Source organism: Lampetra fluviatilis, chromosome 26, assembly GCF_964198595.1.
Source record: "Lampetra fluviatilis chromosome 26, kcLamFluv1.1, whole genome shotgun sequence".
Taxonomy (NCBI): domain Eukaryota; kingdom Metazoa; phylum Chordata; class Hyperoartia; order Petromyzontiformes; family Petromyzontidae; genus Lampetra; species Lampetra fluviatilis.
The window spans coordinates 1,155,016-1,166,593 of record NC_136300.1 but is presented as its reverse complement, the minus strand read 5'-3'; the positions used below and the strand labels follow the sequence as shown (position 1 = coordinate 1,166,593).

The 11,578-nt window shown below is 45.4% G+C and overlaps 1 protein-coding gene across 2 annotated transcripts; it reads left to right on the top strand.

Moving 5' to 3' along the window:
* The first annotated feature begins 2,453 nt into the window (after positions 1-2,453).
* Positions 2,454-10,370, top strand: TMPPE (transmembrane protein with metallophosphoesterase domain). 2 transcript variants are annotated; one of them, XM_078868486.1, is made up of 5 exons: positions 2,454-4,281; positions 6,119-6,229; positions 6,747-6,906; positions 8,382-8,521; positions 9,546-10,370. In XM_078868486.1, exons 1-5 carry the CDS (start codon positions 3,525-3,527, stop codon positions 9,665-9,667), a joined length of 1,290 nt encoding a protein of 429 aa, XP_078724612.1. In that variant the 5' UTR covers positions 2,454-3,524; the 3' UTR covers positions 9,668-10,370. The 2 variants fall into 2 exon arrangements, with proteins under 2 accessions (XP_078724612.1, XP_078724611.1); XM_078868485.1 differs by having other exon boundaries at positions 9,477-10,370.
* Positions 10,371-11,578: the final 1,208 nt, after the last annotated feature.

Here is an 11,578-nt window from a genome sequence, read left to right as displayed (position 1 = left end):
ACAAGTCTGGAGGTTTATTCTCATAGTTTTGATTCGTTATTCGCGAGGGATACGTTCTGGAGACGCTGGCGAATAGGACATTTCTCAGATATTGGCCTACGAAAACTAAGATTTTTGAATTACCGAAAATGAATACATAAACAAGCTCTTAAAAATACATGTAAATGATCATAATTGCACGAAAAATTGGTTATATTAAAGATATTAAATAAATAATGTTTTAAATACTAGTTTATAAATGAGCTTACCTTAAATTATGATGATGCTGCTGCTGCGCATTTTCACTTTATCTCTTCACTTTATCTCTCATCACTTTGTCATCACTTTCTCGATGCAGTTGTGTAGTCCCAGATTCGATTCGCAGATAGCCAAAATCACGAAGAGCAAGTTCGTGAATAACGAGGGAATACTGTATTTTTACCTTAATTACAATGAACCGAAGAAAAACGTGAAAATACACGAGTTCGCCGTCACCATCAGCCACAACCAAATCCACCGCTGAATCAAGGCCTGTCCAAGCCACCGCCATCCCTCACGACCCTGTGCAACAATTGTGATGAAAGCGATGCCAAATAAAGGTTTGTGAATTCTGTTCTGTAACCTTTAAAACCCCCATTTCAAATTTTGACCCATTATTTGGTATGCCAGGCTACTTCAAGTTATGTTCAAGTCTTAAGTAAAATCCAGTATTGGTGGGATCACTTGTTAATTCTGAAGCTGTGCAACACACATTACAGCAGGTATACTATATAATGATTTACGTTTGTCTACCTTGACAATAAAAATACAACCATTACTCAAGTGGTTAACGCAGTCTCTTGGATTGCTTTGCTTTTGTAAATCAAACGCCTGTGAATAACAGAGGCATGTACTCTAAATAGACAAGCAAGTGCATCTATTTTCTAACTCCTTTCAAGATTATCTTAACACGTTTAATATTATTCGAGGTCATGATGGCCTATGTTGTCGATGTCACCACAACTTGCCAGCCCTTTGTCATTCTCCTACCTCTCCCCTATCATCTCACTCTACTCCCTTCCACACACTCCTACCTCTCCCCTATCATCTCACTCTACTCCCCTCTACATACTTTCCTACCTCTCCCCTATCATCTCACTACTCCCTTCCACACACTCCTACCTCTCCCCTATTATCTCGCTCTACTCCCTTCCACACACTCCTACCTCTCCCATATCTCACTACTCCCTTCCACACACTCCTACCTCTCCCCTATTATCTCGCTCTACTCCCTTCCACACACTCCTACCTCTCCCCTATTATCTCGCTCTACTCCCTTCCACACACTCCTACCTCTCCCCTATTATCTCGCTCTACTCCCTTCCACACACACTCCTACCTCTCCCCTATCATCTCACTCTACTCCCCTCTACATACTTTCCTACCTCTCCCCTATCATCTCACTACTCCCTTCCACACACTCCTACCTCTCCCCTATTATCTCGCTCTACTCCCTTCCACACACTCCTACCTCTCCCATATCTCACTACTCCCTTCCACACACACTCCTACCTCTCCCCTATCATCTCACTACGCTCCCACCCACGTTTTGCTTCAACAACAAAGGCTTTCTGTCCCACACCACATGCAACGTAGGCTCAGTGGGAAGTCGCTCATTCTCCACTGCTGCCCCAAGTCATCCGTGATGTCAACTTAACAGACCTTTGTCGGTGTCCAGCTTCAATACATTCCCTTTCTTTCCCCCTCCCCTCTGCCTGTGGCTGTTCTGTTTCTATAAAATCCACCTTCCCATTGCTTCTGTGCAGCCTCTTGAGATGCCGTCGATGTTAAGAATTCGGATGCTAATCTCTGAACATCCAAATTGGTCACCATTCTCTGGGATACCTATTTCGATAATTGTTTTTTTTACCCTTTTATCTGCCAACAAAATTGACACCTTTTTTTACAAGGAGTTATGTTTGCATTGATCACAATACCTGCGGTTGGAATGCAAACAAAAAACACAACCCTGATAATGTATGCATTTCGAGTTAAAGCTTTCGTGACTGCAGGGATTCATCTTGGTTCTTTCGGTAAAGTCACGTAGAAGGGAAATAATACAATAATAAAAATAAAACATAATAAAATACAATTCTCACGACGTTTCGGCCACAACGCAAGCAGCCGTCCTCAGGTGAAGAACAGGGCTGTCTTTCCGACAGCCCTGTCTTTCCGACAGCCCTGTTCTTCACCTGAGGACGACTGCTTGCGTTGTGGCCGAAACGTCGTGAGAATTTTATTATGTTTTATTTTCATTATTTCCCTTCTACGTGACTTCACCGAAAGAACCAAGAAGATGATTATATGCATTGTCCTACCTATTTCTATTCGTATTTTTCACGTTGCGACGCAGGTAACCCCCCCCCCCCCTGGCCGCTAGAGGGCACTCGAGAACAAAGCCACCGATCCCAGAATCTCACGGCAGCCGGAATCGCCGCCACGAATCGTTCCGAGCCTTGGCGGAAGCGGCTCGAGCCACGCCTCCTCTCTGTGCGTGTTCGTGGCCAGTCCACCACCGCTCGACGAATGCCTTCCAGAAGCCGTAGTCACTTGGCGTTGTCTGCGGGGTAACAACTCCGCCACGAGTCGCCTGCGCGTGAGATCATTTCAATATTCGTCGCTCCGTCTCTCGGCTCGGGCGCGTTCGCTGCACCGCCCCGACTGAACGCCGCCGTCGCTTGTTCATGTTTTTTGTTTGTTGCGGTTGCACCCGATTCAAGAGCCGAATGGCTCACAGGGCTACACCTAATACATGAACTTGAACTTGCTCGCGGAGTGAATTTGCCCTGTCGCAGCGGTGGCACCGCCAGCGAGCGATGTTGTCCGTGAGCAGCGGAGATGCCCAACGCCGACCGCGTGGGTGGCCGCGACGGCTCCGGGAGGTTTATAGCCGGGAAGCCGTGATTTGGTAGCTGACAGCGTGGTCCAAATGTCTTGTGACGACTTAATTAGATTAAATTGTGTATGTCAATGTCTTCGTAAAGGGGCCCGGTAAGTGTGTATGAGAACCAGCATTTCCTCGACAAATATTACGCAACGTTTCCAGTTCCACTTGAGCAAACGTATTCAAATGGCTGAGCAAAGTACAACAACGTTAGGGGTCAATTAATGTTGGGGGTCACGAGACATCTGGACCACCCTGCACACCCCCTCACGACGGGGACTAGGCCCCCGTCTGGTGTGGCCGTGCCATGCGTGGGGGCGATCGAATCTAAAAACAGACGCAGCGTGTCAGTCCAAGGAGTGCCAGTGGACTTGACGCGCAGCGGAAGCCCACGATGACGGTGGTGGGTTTTTTGCTCGCATCTCGGTGCAAGGATGACCTCGCGAGAGCCAACGCAATAATTATGATGATTGTCTCCTGACAGTTGAATTCTGGGAACATTAATCCAGAGCTGCGTCTGCCGACGCTCGCAGAAACATTAAGCGACGACTTCGCTGGACAACAACAATTGAGTGTCCGGCCGCCGTGGTCGACACGTGGCAGTCTTCCATTCGCGCACTTGATGAGCATCATGAAGGTGCCGTTGAGCAGATTGCGACTCGGGGTCGCAGTGGCCGTGGCCGGGGCCGTGGTCGTCCTCTCGGTCTTCGCCGAGCGACTCCTCCTCGCCCATCGCCTGAGCCACGTCGCACGGGCGCGCGTGCACCGCCTGCAGATGATAGCCATCTTCAATGTGGTCATTTATCTGCCCTCCAAGTTCGTCTGGACCAGGTGCGTGACCGAGCCCACCGCCGCTTGCAGCCGTGGCAAATGCGAGTCTTGGTCCGGCTTGTGGGCCGCGTGCGTGGCCACGTTCCTGCTGCTGGTCCACACCAGCCTCTTCACCGCCCTCTTTCTGGTTCACATCGAGCCCCACGTCTTCTCGCTGGTGTCCAGCACCTGTCTGGGCGCCTACATTCTGCTCAATTTCTGGCTGCTGGTCCTGCTCACCGCGGACCGCTGTCTGAGATTTGCGGTCAGGGCGCTGACTCCAGCGATGAAGAAGGATGAGGAGGTGGAGGATGAGAAGGTCGAGAGAAGGAAGAGGGCCCGCGTGATACTCGCCATAGCCCTGCTCCTCACCGTGTCCATGACCCTCTTGGCCGTGCACAACGCTGCCGGGCGACCCCACACACCCAGGGTAGAGGTGCGACTGCAGCGCCTGCCAGCCAACTTGAGTGGCCTCAAGGTGGCCCTTCTGTCAGACATACACCTGGGCCCCACGGTCGGCCGCAGCAAGCTGGCCCAGGTGGTGGACATTACTAACGGGCTGAGGCCAGGTAGGTGATGCACCTGGGTGAACAAAAGCTTTTGAACCGTTTTGGATTTTTTTTCCCAAGTTAGAATTCAGCTGTACATGTGCAGCCCCTTTTGTCAATCGACTGTTGGACGAGGGCCTGCCCACCCCGTGTGGGTCGTGGGGGTTAATTGACCATTCTTGACCATGCTGGTTGGTGAAAGTGGGAGCATAGGTGAGGGAACATTGAATTACATTACAAGAATGCATTTTGCTGTACTTCCCTCTGCTGTCCACAACTTCGCCAGACTGTTTTGGGTAACGGTGGTTGAAACATCGGGTAACTTTAGTTTATTTTTGTTATTTATTCAAAGCCTTAATCATTTTTAGGAGGCTTTACATTGAGATGTTTGGTCAATTTCGTGAATATTTGCTTGTGGGGAAAGGAAATGTGGGTACCTGGAGAAAAGCCACCACGCATACGAGAGGGGTTAATAGTCTACACGTGCGAGGTTGATTACACTTTGTCTCCTGCCATCAATTCAGGCCAAATCGCAGTCCATCGGGTGTGGACATTTGACATTCTGTCTGCATGATCCACCACCCATTGCCACCAATGGACTGGTTCCCAGCCATACGCCACCATAAAAAGCTCATCCATTACGGCTTCCAATAAACCATGGGGGTCCCTTATGATGCAGCAGTGTGCACAGCCTACATGTTGCGAGACGTATGGCCATCGCGGATGGCTGTATGCCTACTAAATAGTTTAAATTGCATGTTGAATTATGCATTATACATTGTCCGAGCAATTAGTTGGAAGCTTTTAATGTGGCCTATCCGCTTGAGCGGCAACGAGGGTCCCTGCCCTTGAGTAAAACGGATGCACTATTTTAGGGCCCAAATTTAAAAATGTTGGTTTTCGGATTTTTTACTTTAAAAGCATAAACTCGATTGTTATATATAGCGGCCGTTATGGAACAATTTATATTGTAGCAAAGCCATTGGCCTCTCAGTATGAAAGACATCACGTGCAATACAGTACTGTACTGCATTTCCATGAGCCGCAGGAATTGAGTATGGTCTGAAGTTTCTGCTCAGGATCCGTTTTTCTATTTTTTTTGTTAGCTAAAGTTGGCTGCCATTTGGGCCTGGAGGCCGAATCCACTGGATTGATGTCACTTCGTGGCAGAGGTGTGGACTCGAGTCATGTGACTTGGACTCGAGTCAGACTCGAGTCATGAATTTGATGACTTGCGACTCGACTTGGACTTGCATAACAATGACTTTGTCCCACCTATGAGATGTGGACTCGAGTCATGTGACTTGGACTCGAGTCAGACTCGAGTCATGAATTTGATGACTTGCGACTCGACTTGGACTTGCATAACAATGACTTTGTCCCACCTCTGCTTCGTGGGCTGGCCTGCATTCCCTGTGTCAAACCTCGGGCAGAGCGGAATTGCATCACTCGAACGAACATGTTAAAATCAAAATTGTTATCGGCGTCAGGAACATTTAAATGTACATTTATGTTAATACTTAACATTGCATTTGTTAACACAGCAGTGGACTAAATAATTTCAGGGCTGCACATATACTTTTATTTAGAAACACGTTCTTAACCTTTTGCTTGCAATACTTCTTGGAAAGTCTTGCATCGGAAGTTTTTCTTGGAAAGATCAGCCATACTTCCATCGTAACTTGATGAACTCGGACAATTAAGGCAAGGCCGCTCCTTTGATAACCTAAGTGCACTTAAATTGACTCCATTGGACTTTCCATGGAAACTTGGTACAACTACATACCTGCTACAACAGATCAAAGAGAGAAAAAAAAATGGTCCTCTCTAAACCGTGTGTTTGTTGTCACTGGCGCAGACTTGGTGGTCATCGTAGGAGACCTCGCAGACTCTCTGGTGTCCAACTTGAAGGATGCTGCTCAGCCACTGTCCTGGCTGAACCCACGCCTGGGCACATACTTTGTCACAGGCATGCCACGCAGTTGTAAACACGTTCATTATTGAAAGTAGGTTTTACTTAATCATCATCATCATCATCACCATCAGCCATGATCTATCCACTGACAGATGAGGGCCTCCCCAAGCCACTGCCAATCTTTGCTGTGATGCAACAGTCTAACTGGCTCCTGCACATTAAATTATTTAATTGCTCCATTTCTGTCGTGGGCATACAAACGGGTGTGTTCACTGCTTTGGATGTGACTCAGCCGTTCGTCTTGACCATCGACCTCCATCCCTTTTCGTGATGTATCCTGCCCAAGGCCACTTTACTTACAATCAATATGACATCCAACTTGTATTTGTTCTGACCCACGTTTTCACCTTCCTGTCTGAGTGTAATTTCAAGCATGCACATATCCAAGATTCTTTAAAAAGTGCACGCATTTTAATGTTACGTTCAAGAGAATTGGACTGCAAGAAGCGAGTACAGGCTCGGTCTTTAGAAGGCGAAGGTTTCAATACGACGTCCCTGTGTGTCCGCACAGGTAACCACGAGTACTACACGCACGACGTGCAGGCCTGGTTCCAGTACCTGCGCTCGCTCAACGTCCACCCTCTCCACAACCAGCACGTGCACCTTGGCGGCGGGCCGGGGGAGCGCGTGTGCCTGGCGGGTGTCGATGACATTGAGGCGTTAAGGATTGGGTATGCGTGTGTGGGGTCTGGCCAACAGCTCAGCTCGTAATGTGCACGCGATAACGCAACCTCATTTCATCAAATGGTCTCAATTATTAATGCGACCGCTTCTCAAGACACCTTGCAAAAAGACACGCACATTGTTAGATCGTTGGGGGGAAAGGCAAAGGTTTTTTTTTAGGGTGAAGTTGGAAAGAAATGAAAGGTCAGGTGCTGTGGAATATAATTTTAGTGCCAATCAAGATATTTGGACAAATCGAGATAAAACTAAAGACAAAATAAATTTCACTTTTACAAATGACAATGGACAGCCAGAGATAAGAATACGTAGGTCTTAAGCCTGAACTTGCAAAGGGGAATGGAGTTAACAGTGTAAAAAGCCATGGGGAAATCGGCGACTGCCCATTGTTCAAATGTTAAACAAGGGGCCTTGTCAGGATGCCTTGGCTGTCAGAGTGGAGAGAAAGTGGTGGAGAGCAGGGTGAGATGAGATGGGAATGGCAGAGAATTGGGTGAGTTTAGCAAGGACACACAATGGGGTGAGTTTAGCAAGGACACACAATGTCTCCACTTAACTGAGATATTGACACTGGAAGGGACTCGAGTTGCCCAAAATATTAATGTGGATATTAATTTTAAGTGAGTTATTGCTAAATGAAGTTTATGAGAGTAGAAAATGCAGTTAAATAGATGAATGTAATGATTTCTACTGTTGCATAACAACACCCTTCGCTTTGAACACCAACAATACTTTGCGCATCTGTCATGTGTGTATCGAAAATATTTCTTAACATCCCTTGTATCTTTGAAAAACCACTGCACAGCCCTATTCGGAGTGTGATAAATGCCTCGCTCAATGTGTGCACACGCAAGCATGTTCACATCAGGTTATTAAGCTGAAGTTATATGGTACAACTTTACTGCACATAACTTTATTGCAATTTTCAAGTGTCACATAAAATCCTGTGTTGAGTGCAATTTCTTTTGCAGCACAGTTGCATGTTACTAAGTCATTAAGCTCAAGTCCACAATAAAGTTTCGGCTGCGATGCCTGGCCCTGGCTCTCGCCTCCTGTGGTGGATCTAGACCAAGGAGCCCAGTCGGTGATCTAGGCGAGGAAAGCCAATCTCCTCGGCCTATGAATATTTTTGGGGGGCATTTTTCACAAGTAAAAACACACATTTATGATTTGCTTTTTAAAGATATATACATTTAGTTTTCTGATTAAATATATCCATCCCATCTCTATGTTCCTCTAAAACATTGCAGCCACATTGAATATAGCCATTAAGTTACTATGAGCGTGTTTTTCATGTGCAAAAAAATAAATGTTGAACAAAGTTGGGTATTGCAGAGCCACGCGTAACTTGATTTACTTGGTGATGCAGGCTGTTAAACAGATCAACGTGGCCAACATTGTTTTAAGCAACATTGTTCCTGCTTGCTTATCCTGCTTTGATAAGGGCTTTTGATGTTTGTGCCAGGTACCCGGGGCACGGCATGGACTTGGGACAAGCGCTGGCGGGCTGCGAGGAAGGGAGCGCCATCATCCTGCTCGCCCACCAGCCGCGGGCTGCACAAGCGGCGCTAGAACAGCGTCCGGACATCGACCTCGTACTTGCAGGTGCTTGCACATGCATCACAACGCTCAACAATGGCAAGGGAGTGGGGGGGCTAAGGGAGGTGGAGGAGGGGGCAGCACAATGTCCTACGTGGTCGCAACAGAGATGAGGCCATCATCCCAAGGGGCAAGCCAAATCTGATGCTCACAGCCACATCAGGATGTTTTATAGACATTTAACGATTCACCAATCCACTGATGTGATTTGAGGTCGCGATTCGATGAAAAATATTTTTTTTACCAAATTTTTACCGTCTCGTTTGTATTGTTTCTTGCTTTTTAGCTCTTTTGTACGGTTTTATTCACTCCATTAGCCGACATGTAATTGACATTAATACTTTATGCATGATTCAACTCATCATGATTTAAGGAATGTTTTAATTGATGACTCGGTGCATAACTATATGCCTCACATAAAAAAACAAGCCGTACTACACATTTCTTAATTCCTCTCCTCCCATCCACTTCGTACCCAGATTTCACAATAAAAAGTCAAAGTTTAGTTGGAAATAAAATTCTTATAATTTAACACCATGGTACCTTGTCCAGTCTATCGAGTTCCTGCACTCCCCTCACACATTGTACTATATTGCATCTATGTTACATTTACAGACACTTTATACTCGAAATCCTTTAATAAGATTTCATATTCTTTGCTTGCTTATCGTGAATGTATTTTTTAAATGTCTAATGCCTTATAATTACGGACCAAATTTGGACATTTTTATCAATTTAATTATTGTGTAAACAATTTAACTTGTCTCTCACATTTGTACAATTATACTTTTGTTTTGTTTATGCTTAGAATTTTTGTCTTCATGCTGTAATAGTTTCTATCGCCAATCTGCCTTGGAAACGAGACTCTTAAAGTCTCAGAGCTCTCGCCTGGCTTTGAATAAAGGCTATGATCGACCGATGCCAACAACCCCCCACCCCTCATCTCCCACATCCCATTCAGGGCACACGCACGGAGGACAGTTCTTTCCCGTGTCTCTCGCCGTGTACCTCTACAACCCGTTCTTCGCAGGGCTGTATCGGCACGGCGAGCACAGCCAGGTGTACGTCTCGCAGGGCAGCGTCTTCTACGGAATGCCCATGCGTCTGGGCAGCACCGCCGAGGTCACCGAGATCGTGCTGCTGTCGCGCTGATGAAGCCCAGTTCCATCCGAGTCACTTAGCGGCATCTCGGCGTGCATCAAGGGGTGGTGACGAAATGGTTTTTGTGTCGGGTTAAGGGATAATTTGTTCTATTTTTATGTTGTGATAATGTGAAAAAAATGATGTATGCTGTAAGTTATGCAAGCTTGTGTTTGTGTATACTGAAGGAACTGCAATCTGAGTATTGTGTGTAATTTGTATTATGTTAATGGGATGGTTAGATTGTCCATCCTGGCATACATTATACACTGGTCCCCTTTTAAAGAAAGTATTATTGACGATTTCCTGAAGGTAATACTCTACCTCAATAATGATCTGTCAATGATACCTCAATAATGGAATCTGTTGTGCACTGTGTAATGCCTATAGATGTGGTGTGTCAAATATATGACAACGTTGCACTTGCCTATTTAAAACCACAGCACTTGGATATGTTTATTTATTTGATGCCTTTCTGGCCTATTATAATAACCATCTGCCCCTTTTCAATACCTTGTTTTGTGTGAAACTTTTTATCCAAAAGCAAAATAACATCGTGTTTTTTAACAGTATGATGGTGGATTTGTCAAAATTTCTGTATTTTTTTCTGGTTTTATCATTGTCAAGACATTTGCCATTGCACTTTGCAGATATTACAAAAAAAAGTGAACCATGAAAAAAATATGTTAGTATGTCAAATAAAATTAAATGGTCGAAATGTTACCATTTTCAGATTTTTTTTTAAGTTTTATGTATATTTGGTGCACATTTTCAGTTTGGAAAAAGTATATTAGAAAAATTGTTGGTCAAAATATTCACACATTTCACTATTATCTTTTCACCTTCAGTATTTTTGACATTTGGGGAACTTACATGTTTGCTGGAGGTTTCATTTTAATGCAAGTCAACCATTATTTATCAGTCTTTTTTTTAGATGGACAGGTTAGAATTAGTTTTTCATTTGGCAATGCTACGGTTATAGATATAACACCTCCAGTTTTTTCAAATATCACAAAAATACCACCGTTTAACACGGAGGCTATTTTGGAAAAATACCACCATTTGGTTATTTTGGGACATGTTAAATATGTAAAATATTTTTAGATTCTGAACAAATTTTCGGGAAAATACATGTCTTGGAGAAGTGTAAAGCAAAATATATTTTTGACATCTTCACTTAATCGCAAAATTGCCACGAGATGGCAACAAAGTCCCTTATGTAAATGTATCAAAACAATACGCTTAACTGAAACGCTACTCAATTCAGAATGTTATTGTTCCGATATATAACGCTACGTGGTGGGCAGCAGAGTAGACTGCTCCACAATCCATTGCTCGATGGTATTTGTTTTTGACCTGCTTCTGCACTCGAGCAGCAGCAGCAGCATATCGAGGGTAAGTGGGCCACGATGTGCAATGAACATTGGCCTGACGTCTGTTAATATTTACTCCGTTCACTGATTGGATGACCTAATAATATTGGTTAGGAATAAAACTGACGCCTCTCAACATTTAATAACTACAATGACAAAACGTTAGACTGCTTTAAAGGACAGTATTCGCTCACTCGCGAAGAGACAGACTCAGAGGTGCGAAGCGCAGCCGGAAAGGCAGCCACGTGATTAGTCAGCGCCAACACTCAACCCCCCAAGCTCTGCGCTCCTCTATGCATTCAGGTGTTACCAATCAATTAATGAGTGTTTACATGTGGGGGGAGACCAGAGCGAGGGGGCAACACATTATCCCATACACACGGAACTGGTGGAGTCTTCCAAAGTTGCTGTACCGCCTTCTGGCAAGCAAAGCGGGGTACACGGCCCCTCCTCGACACCCACTGGAAGGGAGTCTCACAACATCTGCGTGTGATCCACCAATCCTCGCCGCCTCCACAGGGCTGGCTTACAGGCCGGGTGCGTAGCCACC

What these genes read in the sequence shown, in the direction of transcription:
- TMPPE (XM_078868485.1), top strand. Translation starts at nt 3,525, where the DNA reads ATGAGCATCATGAAGGTGCCGTTGAGCAGATTGCGACTCGGGGTCGCA. An exon ending in ATTGAGGCGTTAAGGATTGG is followed by an intron (nt 6,907 to 8,381) that starts GTATGCGTGTGT and finishes TGTTTGTGCCAG; the next exon opens with GTACCCGGGGCACGGCATGG. An exon ending in CATCGACCTCGTACTTGCAG is followed by an intron (nt 8,522 to 9,476) that starts GTGCTTGCACAT and finishes CATCCCATTCAG; the next exon opens with GGCACACGCACGGAGGACAG.